At 42.7% G+C, this 17,282-nt stretch overlaps 1 protein-coding gene across 1 annotated transcript in view; it reads right to left on the bottom strand.

The window, feature by feature from the left end:
• Mcm3ap (minichromosome maintenance complex component 3 associated protein) overlaps positions 1 to 17,282 on the bottom strand; it is a 62,467-nt gene that overhangs the window by 32,264 nt on the left and 12,921 nt on the right. The window contains exons 10-16 of the mRNA XM_008840466.3: positions 12,909 to 13,071; positions 10,876 to 11,036; positions 9,912 to 10,153; positions 9,369 to 9,565; positions 8,513 to 8,613; positions 3,757 to 3,888; positions 3,098 to 3,205 (exon numbers count right to left, since the gene is read on the bottom strand). Of these exons, the coding sequence (XP_008838688.1) occupies positions 3,098 to 3,205; positions 3,757 to 3,888; positions 8,513 to 8,613; positions 9,369 to 9,565; positions 9,912 to 10,153; positions 10,876 to 11,036; positions 12,909 to 13,071 (1,104 nt within the window). The remainder of the gene's footprint in view (positions 1 to 3,097; positions 3,206 to 3,756; positions 3,889 to 8,512; positions 8,614 to 9,368; positions 9,566 to 9,911; positions 10,154 to 10,875; positions 11,037 to 12,908; positions 13,072 to 17,282) is intronic.

Raw genomic sequence — 17,282 nt, forward strand, 5'->3', positions numbered from 1 at the left:
GTTAGCTGCTATGTGGGTGCTGGGATTCAAACCTGGGTCTTCTGCAAGAACAACCAGTGTTCTTAACTGCTGAGCCATCTCTCCAGTCCCTAAAATATTTTTTTTTTTAAATAAACCTTTTAACCTGGCTAGGTAGGGTAGCCCACACATATGGTCCCAACAAGAACCTGAGGTGAGAGGACCACTTGTGCCTAGTAGTTGAACCAGCATTAGTAACAGAACAAGAGTCTATACTCAAAGAAAGGAGGGATGGAGTAAATTTTTATTTATTTATTTTTTTTCTTTTTGAGACAGGGTTTCCCTGTAGCCCCTGCTGGCCTAGAACTCACTATGTAGGCCAGGAGGCCTTGAATTCACAGAGATCCACCTGCCTCTGCCTCCGGAGTGCTGGAATTAAGTAAGTCACCACTGCCACACCTGGCTTTCATAAGCTTTCCTTTTCATAAAAAAAAAAAAAATTTTATTATTTTTATTTTATGTGTATGTGTGTATTGCCTGCATGTAGGTTAAGTGCACCCATGTCGTGCAATGCCAGTGGAGGTCAGAAGAGGCTTCATTCTCATCATCATGGACCCTGCATGAGGCATGGGATGTATCTGTTAGCAAATTTACTAGTAGAATCTTTTCTATACCAGGCCATATACCATTAATATTTTTCAAGTAGGAGACCCTTTCTAAAATTTCTTTCATGCATTAGGCCTCTTTAGACTTTTAAGAGTTTTTAATCACCCTCTTTGCCCTCTAAGCCCCCCCAAAATCTGAGGTCAGAAGAGGCTGTCAGACCCCTGGGACTGGAGTTACAGACTGTTGTTAGCTGCTATGTGGATGCTGGGATTCGAACCTGAGTCTTCTGCAAGAAAAACCAGTGTTCTTAACCACTGAGCCATCTCTCCAGCCCCTGTAAACTTTTATTTTAATAAAATAGCTGAAATTTTAAATTTTTAACTCAGGTTTTGGGAGGCGGGGTTGGAGGGCAAAGAGGGTGAGGGGGAGCATCAGTGTACCATGAGGAGAATATGGAGGTCAAAGGACAACTTTCAGAAGTTGGTTCTCTCTTTCTGTATGTGGGTTCTGAGAACTGAACTTAGGTCATCAAGGTTGGCAACAAATGCCTTTACCTACTAAGCCATTTTGCTAGCCCCGGAATTAAATGACCAATAAGACAATTCCAAGATCTCATCAGCAACGTATAGTGCTTATAACTAGAAGTATCTCAAATAATGATAATCACTAGTGACTACTAGGAGTGATTACTTCTAGTCATGCCATGATAAATCTGTGTCTCAGACTTTTTCTTTTTTAAAGACTGAGTCTTACTATCTATGTGTCTAGTCTGCCATGTGTGTACAGGTGCCTTTGGAGTCCAAAAGGAGGTGTCAGATCTGGAGGTGAAGTTACAGGTGGTTGTGAGCCACCCACTGTGGGTACTAAGAACTAAACTTGGGCCCTCCAGAAGAACAGCAAGTACTCTTCTTGCTGTTCCCCAAAAGACTTTTCTTCTTTTTTTTTTGGACTTTTTGAGACAGTCTCTCTGTAGCCACAGCTGGTCTGGAACTTGCTATGGAGACCAGGCTGGTCTTGAACTCACAGAGATCTACCTGCCTCTGCCTCCCTTACTGGGATTAAAGGCATGTGCCACCATGCCCAGCCCAAAAGACATTTTTTAAGTAACAAAATTCTACCAAGCAAGGTAGCACAAAGGACTATCAAATACACTTAGCCACACACACAAAAAAGAAGTTTAAATACAAATAGATTCATTTCTAGTAACTCATCCTTGTGGAGGTTAGAGATAGTTTGAGGCTGAGCTAAATAAACTCCAAGTCACCTGAAACTGCAGGCATTTTCCTTATTTGGCACCAAGTTCTCGGTTTTTATCTGTTTCCTAACACTTCATCCTGGGATTCAAAACAAACATACTAGCTGGGCATGGTGGTTCACGCCTTTAATCCCAGTACTCAGCACTGGCAGAGAGTGGCAGATCTGGCAGATTTCTCAGTTCCAAGGCCAGCTTGGTCTACATAGCAAGCTTCAGGCCAGCCAGGGCTACATGAGACCCTGTCACAAAACAAAACAAAACAAAACAAAACAAAACAAAACAAAACAAAACAAAACAAAACAAAACAAAACAAAACAAAACAAAACAAAACAAAACAAAACAAAACAAAACAAAACAAAACAAAACAAAACAAAACAAAACAAAACAAAACAAAACAAAACAAAACAAAACAAAACAAAACAAAACAAAACAAAACAAAACAAAACAAAACAAAACAAAACAAAACAAAACAAAACAAAACAAAACAAAACAAAACAAAACAAAACAAAACAAAACAAAACAAAACAAAACAAAACAAAACAAAGCAAAACAAAACAAAACACTAAATCCCAATATTTGGGAAGCTGAGACAGGAGGATAACCATGAGTTAAAGGCCAGCATGAGCTATATGGCAAGTGCTAGCCCAGTCTGGGCTAGACCATGCCTCAAAAAACAAAACCAAAGAGAACAGATATACTGCCATCATTTTGTGAAAGCTCTTCCTTATAGTAACCTGACAGACAGGCTCCCAACTAATAGGAACAGAAAGAACTATCCACTGAAAATGCACTGTCTCTTGATGGGTTTCCCACCTGCACTGGAAGCTGTGATATACAAGCACCACTTTCAGGCTATCTCAGAGGAACATAAGCACAAGGACAGACTTTCCTTCACAACTGGTACCTCCTCCTTCTCTGAAGTTCAGCAGTAAAATGATTAAAAACTCTTAAAAGTCTAAAGAGGTCTAATACATGAAAGAAATTTTAGAAAGGGTCTCCTACTTGAAAAATATTAATAGTATATGGCCTGGTATAGAAAAGATTCTACTAGTAAATTTGCTAACTGATACATCCCATACCTCATGCAGGGTCCATGATGATGAGAATGAAGCAGAGGTCTATCATGTTACATTTGGTTATCTTAAAGATATGCTTCTAATGTTCACTTAAGTACACACCAGCTATCCTGACTTAGAACCAGCATGGCCACAGTGCCCTACACAGCCCTCCTTCCTCCTGCCACACCCCTGGCATTCAGGGCACCAGCATTTTACTCACTTCAACTCCTGGGAGCAGGTTTCCCACACACACTCTTTCACCAAGAGTTCTGTCAGCTCTGCAGCCAGGCCTTCGCTCAACTGAGTTAATACCAGCTCTTGCTTTAACCTAAGGGTAAGAAGAAAAAAAGCACAATGATAATGCTTAAGAATAAAAATAAGCCAGACATGGTGATGCACGCCTTTAAACCCAGCACTCAGGAGGCAGGGGAAGGTGGAACTCTGTAAGGTTGAGGCTAGCTTGGTCTACATAGGGAGTTCCAGGACAGCTGGGGCTACTGGGAGATCCTATCTCCAAAAGGAAAAAAAAAAAAAGCACATTATTTTACTCCTTGACTGCAAATGGGTGAGTAGTACTGCTTGAGTTAGTATGCCATACTAGTGACAGCCCGTTACTTTCTCTCGCTGGGAAAGACCCAATACCCACAAGGTAGGCATGGCAATGGGGACACCCCCTACTTTCACACACACACGCGTGCGTACACACACACACACACACACACACACACACACACACCACCTTTCTTTCTCTCTCTTAAGTCCAAGTATATGAGGATGCTGAGTGGGCCAACAGGGGTTAGAGGTCAAAGGTGGGCATCTGGGGCTAGGGCTGGTACACGCCAATCTCCATGCCCAGCTGCAAGGACAGAACACACCTACCTTTCCTCTTCAACCCGTCGCTTTTCCTCCTCTCTTCTCTGTCTTTCCATAGCTACTTCTTCAGCTACAACCTGTCTCAAAATGCCTGTGGTTGCAGCTGTTATCAGATCCTCCACAGCAGCATTAGAAACACTAGATAAATTAAAGCGGATAGCATTCAAACTCTGAAAAAAGTAAGCCCCCATACACTCTTGCCAAATGAAATCTTTTGTTCCTGTAATACAAGGACAGCTCAATATATGAAAACCAATCAAGGACCAACAAGATGGCTCAGCGGGAAAAGCACTTGCCATGCAAGCCTGGAAATCTGAGTACGATCCCCAGAACTCATGGTGGAAGGAGAGAACTGACTCGTGAAAATAGTCTTTTGACCTGCACACAAGTGCCATGGCACACATGTGCCTATGTATACCGACACACTCATACTCACTCTAATAATAATAAAAATTTTTTTTTTTTTTTAAAAAAAGAAGAAAGTTGGGGCTGAAGAGATGGCTCGGCGGTTAAGAAATTCTTGCAGAAGACCCAGGTTCGAATCCCAGCACCCACATAGCAACTAAGAACTGTGTGTAACTCCAGTTCTAGGGGATCCGACAGCCTGGAGGAGGAGGGGGAGGAAGAAGGGAAGATGGAGGAGGAGGGAGGGGGGAGGGGGGAGGAGGAGGAGGAGGAGGCGGCCTAGGCATGGTGGCACATGCCTTTAATCCCAGCACTCTGGAGGTAGAGGCAGGTGAATCTCTGAGTTTGCAGCCAACCAGGGCTACACAGAGACTTTGTCTCAAAAAATAAGTAAGAAGAAGCATCCCAATTAGGGAAGAAATAACTATACTATATTCAAAGATGATATGATCTTATATATAGAAAATCCTAAGATATAAAGCAACTTGAGTTAAGTTGAAGATAAAGATCAATCTGTAATAGGTTGGGGTTGAGTGCTTGCCTCATGTGCAAAGTTCTAGGATCAATTCCCAGCACCACCAAGTAAAATCAACATTATTTCCATATACAAGTAATAATCAATTTAAAATGAATAAACAAAGCAAAACAAAAACAGTACAAGGCCAGGACAGTGTAACGCCGGGCATGGGGGTACACCATAGCACTCAGGAGGCAGAGATAAGCAGATCTCTTGTGTGTTCAAGGCCAACCTAGTCTACATAGCAAGTTCCAGGCTAGTCAGGCTACATAGTGAGACTTTGTCTCAAAACAATAAGGGAATGGAGAGATGGCTCAGCGATTAAGAGCACTGAGTACTCTTGTAGAACAGGGTTCAATTCTCAGCACCCACATGGCAGCTAACAACCATCCATAACTCCAGTTTCAGGGGACTCCAACGCCCTCTTCTGACCTCCTCAGGTATTGTATGACATGGGTGGACTCACACATGCAGGCAATATACTCATACACAAAAAATAAAAATAATAAAAACAATTTAAAAATTGCAGTTGTAAGGCATAATAATTAGGAATAAATTTAACAAAGGAAGCAAAAAGACTTGTACAGTAAACCATAAAACATTGCTAAAAGAAATTAAGGATGATCTAAATTAACAAAAAGACAACTGGAACATTTACTAATATTAAGGGGACAATAAAAGGGTTAGGGAGATGGCTTAGCAGCTAATGCATGTACTGCTCTTCCAGAGGATGTTCCCAGCACCTATGTTGGGTGGCTCACAACCACCTGTATCTTCAGCTCCAAGGGATCCAATACCCTCTTTGTGGACCTCCATGAGCACCTGCACTCATGTGCACATATCCACAGGACACACACATATACACGTATTAAAAAGAAAATAAATCTTAAAGACGACAACAATATAGCCCACAGCAATCTCTATCAAAACCCCAAGAGCATTTCTGGAGAAACAGAACTCTTTAAAAACTCAAATGGTCTTTCTCAAGGGAACACAAGTAACAAAACAGTCTTAAAAATGAAAAAGCATTTAAAGACTGGTATGTTTTAATGTCAAAACTTATTAAAGCCAGGTGTGGTGGCATATACATTTAGCACTTGGGAGCAAGAGGCAGGCAATCTCTATGAGATAGAGGCCAGTGTGGCTTATATTGAGATTTAGGCCAGCTGGAGACCCTGTCTCAAAAGCCAGCCAAGGGGCTGGATAGATGGCACAGTCATTAAAAGTACTGGCTACTCTTGCAGAGGATTTGGCTTCAACCCCAAGTACCCATATGGCAGCTTACAACTGTCCATAACTCCAGTTTCAGGAGAATTCGACGCCCTCTTCTGACCTCCGCAGACTCTGCATGACGCAGGTACACTTATACACAGGCAGGCAATACACTACTCATACACATAAAAAATAAAAATAATTAAATATTTTTTTAAACCCAAACAAACAAACAAAAATGCACAACAGAGCTATATTAATCAAAGCAATATGGTACTAGCATGAGAAAAGACAAAGACCAGTAGAACAGAGTACAGAGTCCCAAAATAAACCCTTATATACTCAAATGACTTTCCACAAGGGTGCCAAGACCATTCACTCTTTTTAATGAACAGTGCAAGAAAGACCAGACATCTATACACAAAGGCATAAAGTTGGACCTTTACCTCATACCATATATAAAAAAAAATTTTTAAGTGAATAAAAGATCTAAATTTTAAATTTATATATATATAAAACTGTTAGAACATTTGAATACCTTCATGGCATTCAATTTGACAGTAAATTCTTAGGTAAGCCCCTAAAAGCACAGGCAACAAAAAAGAAAATTAGAAAAATTAGACTACCCCAAAATTTAAAATTGTTGTACATTAAAAGACATTAAGAGGTATAAAGATAGCCCAGGGGCTGGGGCTATAGTTCAGCTGGTAGAGTGTTTGTCTAGCAAGCACAAAGACCTGGGTTTGAGCCTTAGTACTACATATACCAGGCATGTTGGTGCATGCTTATAATCTCAGCACATGGGAGGTGAAGCATTTGCCACAAAGCAAGTTTAAGGCCAGCCTGGGCTACATGAGACTCTATCTCAAAAATCAGAAAAAATAGAAAAGAAGAAAAAAGTCAACCTAGAGAATAAGAGAAAATGCATGCAAATTCTGTATCTGATAAGAGACCATATGAAATATAAGAGAGCTCCTACAACTCAACCACAAACAGCCCATATCAAAACTCACAAACAGGGCTGGAGAGATTGCTTAGCTGTTAAAAGCACTGGCTGCTCTTGCAGAGGGCCCAGGTTCAATTCCCAGCACCCACGTGGAGGCTAACAACTGTTAACTCCAATTCCAAGGGACTCCAATACCCTCTCTGACTGTGGCATTGCATGACACAGGTATACTTACATACATACAGGCAAGAGACTCATACACATCACATAAAATATAAAACTAAGCCAGGCATGGTGGCGCACACCTTTAATCCCAGCACTTAGGAGGCAGAGGCAGGCGGATCTTTGTGAGTTCAAGGCCAGCCTAGTATACAGTGAGTTCCAGGACAGCTGGGGCTACAAGGGGACCCTAAGACAAAAAAATAAAAAAATAAAAAAAAATTTTTAATTGGCAAACTATTATCATTTCCAGTGAAATGATACAAATGAGCCATAAGCACGTGAAAAAAGACCAATATCATCAGTAATTAGAGAAATGCAAATCAAAACTGCAGTGAGATATCAACTCATAGCAAAAAAAAAAAAAAAAAAAGGGAGGAAAAGAAGAGGAAGGAAGGAAAGGACAAAAAAGATGCAAGAGGAGGTATAAAAAGAGGAAGACAAGGTGGAGGAGGATCAAGAATTCAAAGCTCAAGGGCTGGAGATGACTCAGTGGAGATGACTCTCTTGCAGGGGGACCCAAGTTCAGTTCTCAGCATCCAATTTAGGCAGCTCACAACAGCCTATAACTCCAGCTCCTAGAGATCAGATGCTGCCTTCTGCCTCTGCAGACACACAGCAGTCACATACACATACATAAATAAAAACAGAAGTAAATCTTTTTAAAAACCCAAAGTTTAAGCCAGGCATGGTGGCACACACCTTTAGTTCCAGTACTCCGGAGGCAGAGGCAGATGGATCTCTGTGAGATTGAGGCCAGCCTGGTCTACATAGCAAATTCCAAGACAGCCAGGGGTCCAAAGTGAGACCTCATCTTAAAAAAAACAAAAGGTGACGAGTGAAATGTCTGGCTCACAGGCAATGGAGATGGTGCAACATATAAAGCATCTGCCACACAAGCCTGACCTGAGTTTCATGTCCAGAATCCACAGTGGAGGGAGAGAACAAACTCTCTAAAGTTGTCCTGACCTCCACACATGTGTTGCATACCCATGCTCACATACATACAGGCAAATTTTTAAGAAAGGATTCACAAATGGAAATCACATTCTAATAAAAGGTCAGGAACTTAAACTATACCCGTCTAAAGAATAAAGTCAACATTTTGGCCTGAGGGAGCTGCAAAGCCCCCTAAAACTGAACTGTTGATTTTTTTTTTTTTTTTTTTTTTTTTTTGGGCTATTTTTTGAGACAGGGTCTCCCTGTAGCACCAGCTGGCTTAGAACTCGCTACTCACTGTGTAGACGAGACTGGCCTCAATCTCACAGAGATCTGCCTATCTCTGCCTCCTGAGTGCTAGAATTAAAAGCTTGTACCACTATATCTGGTTGTACTATGAATCTAACCACACAGAAATGAGTCTTGCTGATAAATGAGAACTTTATAAGGAGGGACAGGCATATACCCAGAGAGCACTGGACAGTCACAGAGCAAGGAAAGCTGGCATAGCAGGTGCCACTCACCACAGAGCTGCGGCTACATAGGCTGTCCCAGCAGTGCTGACTTCCTCACAGTCTGCTTGAAGAGCCTCCTGTATGAGCTCGTCTACCACTTGCATTAGGTCCTAAGGAAAGACCACAGGAATTGAAACAAGTATTCTACCAAGAGCAGAAATCTTGGGTGAGACACTTCTGAAAGTTTTTACTGGCAAAGCATAGGAACCCTAGTGCAGGGTCTACTTCAGTGCTTCAGGAAAAGTCTTTGAGGAACAGAAAGGTGTCTTCCAGGGGTCCTGGGGCGAGTCTGCCAGATGACTGCCTTGTAGGTGCTTCTAACAGCACCTTTATACATCATCTCTTGTCCACACCAAACGTTTCTCATTTCTATGACCTTTCTCCAGGCTTTCTCTAATGACTCCCTGATCCTTCAAGCAGGTTAGTGCCCAGCATGTGCCCAAGAAGCCAGGGAGACACAATCAAGCCCTTCACCTATGCTATGGACAGGCTCTGCTCAAAACCAAAGCTACCGATGATATATCTGTAAGTACATAACAGTGCTGTGGCCTCACAGGTCCTCATCAGTCCATCCATGGGTATCTTAAATGAGCAGGTACTGACTTCAAGCAGAACAGCCATTCAGGTTCAGCTTGGTATCATGATGGGAAGCATTCAAGTGCAACTGACTGCTATTATGAAATGGGGTCTCTACAGCTAACCAGAAAGCAGTTTGGGGCTTAGCTCGCCACCCAAGGCTTTGACCCTAGACAAGTCTTCTCTCCCTCACCACCCACTGACTCTGCCTGGCTACTACCCTGTGAGACCAGGCAACACAGCCCACCCCCCCAAGGTTTCTTGGAGTTTTGATCTGGAAGATCCCTACCACATCAGAGTACACAGGCACAGACTTTGTAGGTAGCAGCTCGGGCTGCATGGAAGGCTGGAAGAGGGTGGGTGCTACAGCTGTGGTCAGTGGTGGGACGTGAAGCACTGGTACAGATGAGAGTGTAGGAGGAGGCTGTGGAGAAAGAGTCAATGGTGGCACATCCAGCTCTGCCCCACACTCTTCTCTCCCACCACCTGGAAAGAAACACACAGGAAAACATAGTGCTGCAGATGCTTGGTAGCAGCACCACATGCACTACAATCTATGTAGGGATGGCAGACCCTAATGATTGACTTGCCCTCCTCACAATCATTGCAGGCCCCCTCCTGAGGGTGTATGGCATGGGATGATATATACTTTGTGTGCAAACAACATGGTAGTATCCCTGGCCCAAAGAAGGGCTTCACAATTCCTAAATCCAGGCAAAATGAGAAGACACTCGAGCATCAGGCAAACAGATAGACCTCTAAGCCCCAAAGACAGAGGCTTCTGGTGAAAGAAAGCCTTCCAAGAGGGAAAATGTGCTACAGCTTCACTCACCTGCTACGTCCACACCAGATCTCTGAGTGCTGATGGACAACTCTGTAGCCAGGCTCTCCCCGACGTACTTGTTCTGGGAGTTGAAGCTGCACACAGGGGTGTGGCGAGGGACAGGAGGCAGTGGTCCTCCATTCACAACTTCTCCAACTGACACCGTCAGCTTCCTGGCAATAAACACTGACTTCCTGGCCTTGCATAATCCCTCTGGTTCCAGGAATGCTGACCGATTCAACTCAACACAGCTACCACAAAGAACCCACAGATAGAGGTCAGCAGGGAAAGAAGACAGCTATCCCTCCTCAAGCCCAACTACTGGGGCCCCTTGTTAAAGCAAGTCTGGACACAGATGAGAAAAGAAAGGTGCTAATGCCTACTGCTTCCAGCCCTGGGGAACCACATGACCTAGGGCATTAACAGTCATGCTTGGAATGACATAAACCTGTGTGTTCTTCTCTCAAGGATTGCATCCCACTCAAAAACTATCCTATTTCCCTGAAGACAGGACTAGAAGGAAAAGCTGCAGATGGGTCGAGGAAACACCAACATAGGATGTCAGGTGTAATAGTGCTATCTGTTGGGAGATAGTCTGTGAGCTTCATCAGTCTCAAAACCCTGACTGCAAGTATAGAGCAGCCTGGCATGGACTACTGGTGCTTCCATCTCTGTCATCAGGTGTACAATGGCCAAACATGGGTGAACAAATGCAATCCTCAAAGAACAGACTGGAAAGGTCTTATATAACCTTTATCTTTAGGTTCTCTGGTAACTCATAAAAAGCACTGACTGGGAGTCAAAAAGAGCTTCGTTTGGACCCCAACGGTGTTTTGGGATTATTCCCTAGATGCACAGCAGGGAAGCAGCACATGATATAGGCCTTTTCCATGGCCCAGCAAACAGCCCTTTATCAAAATTTAAAAAGAAAAAGACAAAGAGAGAGAAGCCCACGTGCAGTCTCAGCTCTTACCCATCAGCAACAGTGAGGCCATGGTAATTGAGGAAGTCTGTGGCCTCTTCACAATCTCTGAACAACAGCATACGTACGACACCATCCAGAGGGAAGACAGTAGACCTTTGTGTGCTCACAGTGTATGCAACATTGAGTGCCCGGAGGGCATCCTTACGGATCTGAAAGAAGGTAAGTCAATGCAAGCTCAGAGAGAAGTCAGTTAAACCAAGACCACAGCCAGCCAGCTACACAGAGACATGAACTCCAGCTGTAGCTCAGTCCTGTAGAAGGCAGTCAGGCAATATGGACACAAAGCTTAGAGACAGCCAGATACCCAGGAATGAATACTAAGCAAACAGTACCCAAAAAAGGATGTGTCATTAACATTTCATCTATAACTATGAAACATCCAATAATAAAAGAGCATGACAACAAACTCCATCCACTGAATTTTCAAAAGCTTCTGAGGAACTGAAACTATAGATGTTACGGAATGCTAGAGAAAATGCCTAACATAAAATTAAATATATCAGTGGGAGACAAAAACCATTTTATTGTACTATAACAAACACATAAAAAAGACAACAGATGAAAATCCTAACAAAAAGTTGTTTAGGTTCTGGGCCTCTCTCTAGGTGCTTGTCTTCTCCCAGTGCTCATTAACTGCTCCAACGATGGGAACAAAACCAACAAAACCCTTATCTCCACATAGCTGACACGCTAGAGAAGAGACCAGAGATACAGACGGTGAGTATATAAAGTGTGTTTAATGGTAATTCAATACAAGAGAAGGGCAGTAGGGAGGAACATGAGCACTGACAGAGTGGTAAGGGTGGGTTGTACTGAGAAGGCAGTAGCCAAGCTTAGATTGGGAGAGGATAGGAAGACATCGCTGTACATGGAGCTGGGCAAGGAGACTGGGCCTGAGACAGCAGGACTATGGAGGCCACTGCCAGTAAAAAATTTTTCTGAAGAAAAAGAAAATCCAGATTCCATTTGTTTAGTTATCTATACAAGTCAACATTCTAATAACATTACTCATTTAAAGAACATTAAACCTGGTCTGCATAGCAAGTTCCAGACCAGTTAAAACTATACAGTGAGACACTGTCTCAAACAAGTGAACAAATATTAAGTTCTACTTGACAACTGTACAGAGTTCCCCAAGTAGCAGGTTATTAGTAACCTTTCCATTTGTTCTAGAATTTCAGTTGTGTTGGTGACTCAACTTTGATAATAGTAAGCAAAATGGTCAAAGATTCTTTGCCAGGGACTTGACTTGTGGATCATACTCAATATTTACAGGAGGACTTGGTGTGTAACCAAAGAGAGACTCACAGAACTATAGGCTCTGAAAACTCCCAGCAGCCTCCTCCTCCATCAGCAGAGGACAGACAGAATTCTATCCACAACTGAGACAGTATACGCATGGGGAGGGCATGCTCTAGGAGAGCACTAGTACTGATCACATCTCACGGAGTAAATAGCTGCAGGGAACTAGGAGGGTCCTCTATGGTTATCTCCAAGCCTATCTATATAGCTGCACCTAACAAAATGACTAGAAATTAACACCAAGAATTTATATAAAACCCCAGGTAAAAAAGTGGTCTTCTAATTGCCTTTGAAACCTCAGAGCACAGCACAGGACAGAGCAAAGAATAAGAACTTAGGTACTTATTAAAATGAATTTAGCATCACCAGCCTCACTCCAAAAATGTATATTAATACTAAGAATTACAAAGTTAGAGATTTTATACAATATATAATTTGTGCTTTTTGGTTCTTTTGTTTTCATGAAAGATGATAGTGTTGAACTCATCCTGCCATTTGAAAGAGTTCTCTGAGTCACAGAATAGTATTTCTAATGCATGGCCTCTCCTGGTGAAGATCTATGGTGCCCCATTAGGCAAGGTAACACCAGGAATACTTTGCTGGGCTGTGGCAGGTTCCATGGGTAGGCTGTTGCCTGCTTGGAACAGTGCAAGAACAGAGAAGCACTGCAACACCACAATAACAATCTGTCTTACACTGCTAGTGGCAAATCTACTCACCTGATTAAAGTAACAGTGTAATAGGCAGGCATTCAGATAAGAAGCTGACTGGACCAGTTTGAAAAATCTCACAAAATTATTACTGTTCAATGCAGCAAAAGCCTGGACAGCGAAGTCCACCTCAGGGGAGTTTCTAACATCAGGGTGGAACTGTTGCACTTCTCTGCCAGTTAAGGAGGAGAAATGGTTAGAATGTAGTTTTTTTTGTTTGTTTGTTTAAATCAGAACAATGTTTGTTTCTGAAGATATTTTTTAATTGAATTTTTGTGTATTTCATACATAAAATTATCTTTATACCCCCCTTCCCCTTTGGCATCCTCCCATAGCCCCCCACACACACTGGAGTTCATACATTCTGCCATTTGTGCTAAGGCCTATCATGTAAAGTTAGTGTCCCCAGATGCCCCTCAGTGCAAGTTCATCCACTGGGATTTAGTCAGCCTATCTAGAGTCCCTCCCTTTAAGAAGATCAGCTCTTCCTCACCCAGCTGCCAATAATTCTTTGACTAAGATTGGGGCCTGCTGTTCATTTCCACAGTTCTGTGTGGGTTTTTGTCTGTTTAAGTCTACATGGGTTTTGTGCATGCTGACAATATTGCTGTTGGTTTCCAGGTGCGTGTAGGACTATTTCTCATACAGTCCTGCATCTCCTCCCCGCCCACCTTCCGAAATGGTCCCTGAGCCCTGGGTGGGTGGATTTTAATATAGGTCCTGTCCAAGGACCCACACTCTGCAGAATCTTTCTCTGCACATTGGCCATTTGTGACCTTTTGCATAGAATGTTGATTTTTAATAGATCTAATGAATACTTTGATTTCTGCAATACTAAGAGAGTATGGTTCTATAGCTAAAGCTGTCATTGCCTCACTGGATTAATAGACAAAGGTTTTCTTTTAATTTTGAGGGGTTTTTGAGATATAGTCTTATATATTCCAGACTGGCTTCAAACACACTATGAAGTCAAATAACCCTCAACTTCTGATACTTCTGCTTCTATATCCCCAGTGCCACTACACCTAGTTTTCAAAGGTTTTCTTTAAAAAGATTAAGTAGTTAAGTTAAATGGTCAGTATTAAGTTAAGACCATTTGCTGTTCTTGGAGAGGACCTAGGATCACTTCCCAACACCCATGTCAGGCAATTCACAACTGTTATTAACTCCAGCCCCAATGATCTAACACCCTCTTCTGATCTCTGCATGCACCTGCACTCGTGTGTACGTACCTATGCACAAATACACACAAACACATTTTTTTTTTTTTGGTCTTTTTGAGACAGGGTCTCCCTGTAGCTGGTCCTGGAACTCACTATGTAGACCAGGATGGCCTTGAACTCACAGAGATACGCCTGCCTCTGCCTCCCCAGTGCCTGGGATTAAAGGTGTGCACCACCACGCCCAGCAAAGATTTTTTCTTTTTTTTCTTCTTTTCTTTTTGTTTTTTTGAGACAGGGTCTCCTTGTAGCCCCAGCTGTCCTGGAACTCGCTATGTAGACCAGGTGGCCTCGAACTCACAGAGATCCGCCTGCCTCTACATTTGATTTTTTTTAATCTTAAAAGGTAGATAGGGGCTGGAGAGATGACTCAGCAGTTAAGAGCACTGGCTGCTCTTACAGAGGATGCAGGTTTGATTCCCAGCACCCACATGGCAGCTAACAACCATTTGTAACTCCAGCTCCAGGGAATCTGATGCCCTCTTCTGACCTCCAAGGGCTTTGCATGACACAGGTGTACTTACACACATGCAGGTAATACACTCAAACACATAAAATTTTAAAAAAATTTTTTAAAAAGTTGTTAAACAAGTTCAAGAAACATCAAGTGGGATTCAATCATTAAAGGAATTTTAAAGTAATGCCAACTGCCAATCAACCGTGTTTAGCAACAAAGTCTAAGACATGGGAAATTTAACATGTGTGTGGTGTATGCACATATGTACTGGTGCATGCCAGCCCACACATGCACATGCATAGACTAAAGGATATCAGGTTTCTTCTATTGCTCTCCACCTTAGTTTTTGAGACAGGGTCTCCCATTGAACCTGAAGCTCATTGTGTTTGAGCTAGGCTGGCTGGCCAGCAAGCCCCCAATAACCACCTGTCCCTGTCCCGACGCTGGGATTACAGGTACATGCAACCAATACCTGACTTTTATGTGGGTGCTGGGGATCTGAACTCAGGTTTTACCTTTACAGCAAGCACTCTTACCTACTAAGCCATCTCCCCAGCCCCAACTTTTTTTTGGTGTTACTTAAAACAATTTCTGAGAATGTCATACAGGAGTGCGACATTTACATTTCCACCCTTTTTCTTTTTTAAAATAGAAATGAATCAGGGCTGGCAAGATGGCTCAGCAGCTAAAGATACTTGCTCGCCAAGCCTGACAACCAAGTTCAATCCCCAAAACCAATATTTTGGAAGGAGAGAAGCAACTCCCACAAGTCCACAGAGGTTGTTTTCTGACCTCTCAGAGAACCAACTCCTGTAAGGTGTGCTTTGATCTCTACACATGCACCATGGCACCTATGCACGCACGCACGCAAACACACACACACACACACACAGATGTAATTAAAAAGGGTTGGAGAGCTGGCTCCATGGTTAAGAATCCTTGTGCTGAGGATCTGAATTCAGTGTTCAGCTCTAGCATCTGGTGATTCACAGAGGATTTGACACCTTCCTCTGGCCTCTGTAGGCACCTGTATACACCTGCACATAACAGGCACACCCATGCCCACACCTGAGCTCAGTGTGCATACACACACAAGTAATAAAAACAAAACTTTAAAAAATAAAGGGCTAAGAGAGATGGCTCAGTGCTTAAAAGCAACTGGCTTCTCTTGCAGAGGACCTGGGTTCAGTTCCCAGCACCCACATGGCAGCTAACAACCATCTGTGATTCCAGTTCCAGGAAAACCATTGCCTTCTTCTGGCCTCCATAGGCATTGTACACATATATCAGGCAAAACACTCATATGCATAAAAATATATGGATGAAATTTTTTAAAAAGAGGTAACTCAATAACTTATCCAAGATGTGTACAAATGACTGCCATATTTAAAGACATTACCAGCCATTTAAAAAAATAATTTATGGGCTGGAGAGATGGCTCAGCAGTTAAGAACACTGGCTGTTCTTGCAGAAAACCCAAGTTCCAATCCCAGCACCCACATGGCAGCTAACAACTATCCATAACTCCAATTCCAGGGGATCCGACAGCCTCTCCTGTCCTCTATGGGCATTGCACGACACAGGTGCACTTACTTACATGCAGGCAATACACACACAAAAAAAATAAAAACAATAATTTAAAATTTTTTTTTAATAATTTATTGTTTTTGTTTTATGTGTATGAGCGTATTGCCTACATGTAGGTAGGTACACCCGTGTCATTCAATGCCCATGGAGGTCGGAAGAGGGTTGTCAGATCCCCCTGGAACTGGAGTTACAGACAACTGTTAGTTGCCATGTGGGTGCTGGGAATCAAACCTGGGTCCTCTGCAAGAGCAGCCAGTGTTCTTAATTGCTAAGCCATCTCTCCAGCCCCTAGCCATTTTTTATAATGAGTTTAGATGCCATTGAAATTTAAATCAAGCATGTATCTAGATATTCTCCAACATTAGGTTCTTGGAGAAAAATACCAAGCTAAAAAGAATTTCAGCCAGGCATGGGAATATATTCTATATGATCTGAGCACTCAGAAGGCAGAGGCAAGAGGATCTCAAATTGAGGCCAATTTAGGTCATATAGTAAGATCTTGTCAAAGAAAGAAAGAGACACAGAAAAAGAGAGAAGGGAGACTATTTCAATGTAAATAAAGAAATCTTGCAACTAACTAAAAGGGACAATGGATACCAGTCAGTTTAGCTTACCAACAATATATAAACATGGCCAAGATTTAAAGTTCATTCATACTGAAGCCTTATCTACCCTTTTTTGGGAGGTCTTTTAGAGACAGGGTCTCCCTATTGCCCTAGCTGGTGTGGAACTATGTAGACCAGGCTGGCCTTGAACTCACAGAGATCTACCTGCCTCTTCCTCCCAAGCGCTGGGATTAAAGGCATGCACCACCACACCCAGCAGTTTACTTTTTTTTTTGGTCTTTTTGAGACAGGGTCTCCCTATAGACCAAGCTGTCCTGGAACTCACTATGTAGACCAGGCTGGCCTCAAACTCAGAGATCCACCTGCCTTTGTTTCCCAAGTGCAGGTACTAAAGGCATGGGCCACCATACCCATCAACCTTACCAAAAAAGTTTTGTAAGTTTTCCTTATCTCTGATAGAACCACCTGGAAACTGACCTAACAACTCCAATGGGGTCTCCTAGCTTCCCTGTCCTAGTTTACTACCTGTCTCATTGGGAGGCTCTCTCCTTCA

Source organism: Nannospalax galili, unplaced genomic scaffold, assembly GCF_000622305.1.
Source record: "Nannospalax galili isolate Female #2095 unplaced genomic scaffold, S.galili_v1.0 scaffold619, whole genome shotgun sequence".
NCBI lineage: Eukaryota > Metazoa > Chordata > Mammalia > Rodentia > Spalacidae > Nannospalax > Nannospalax galili.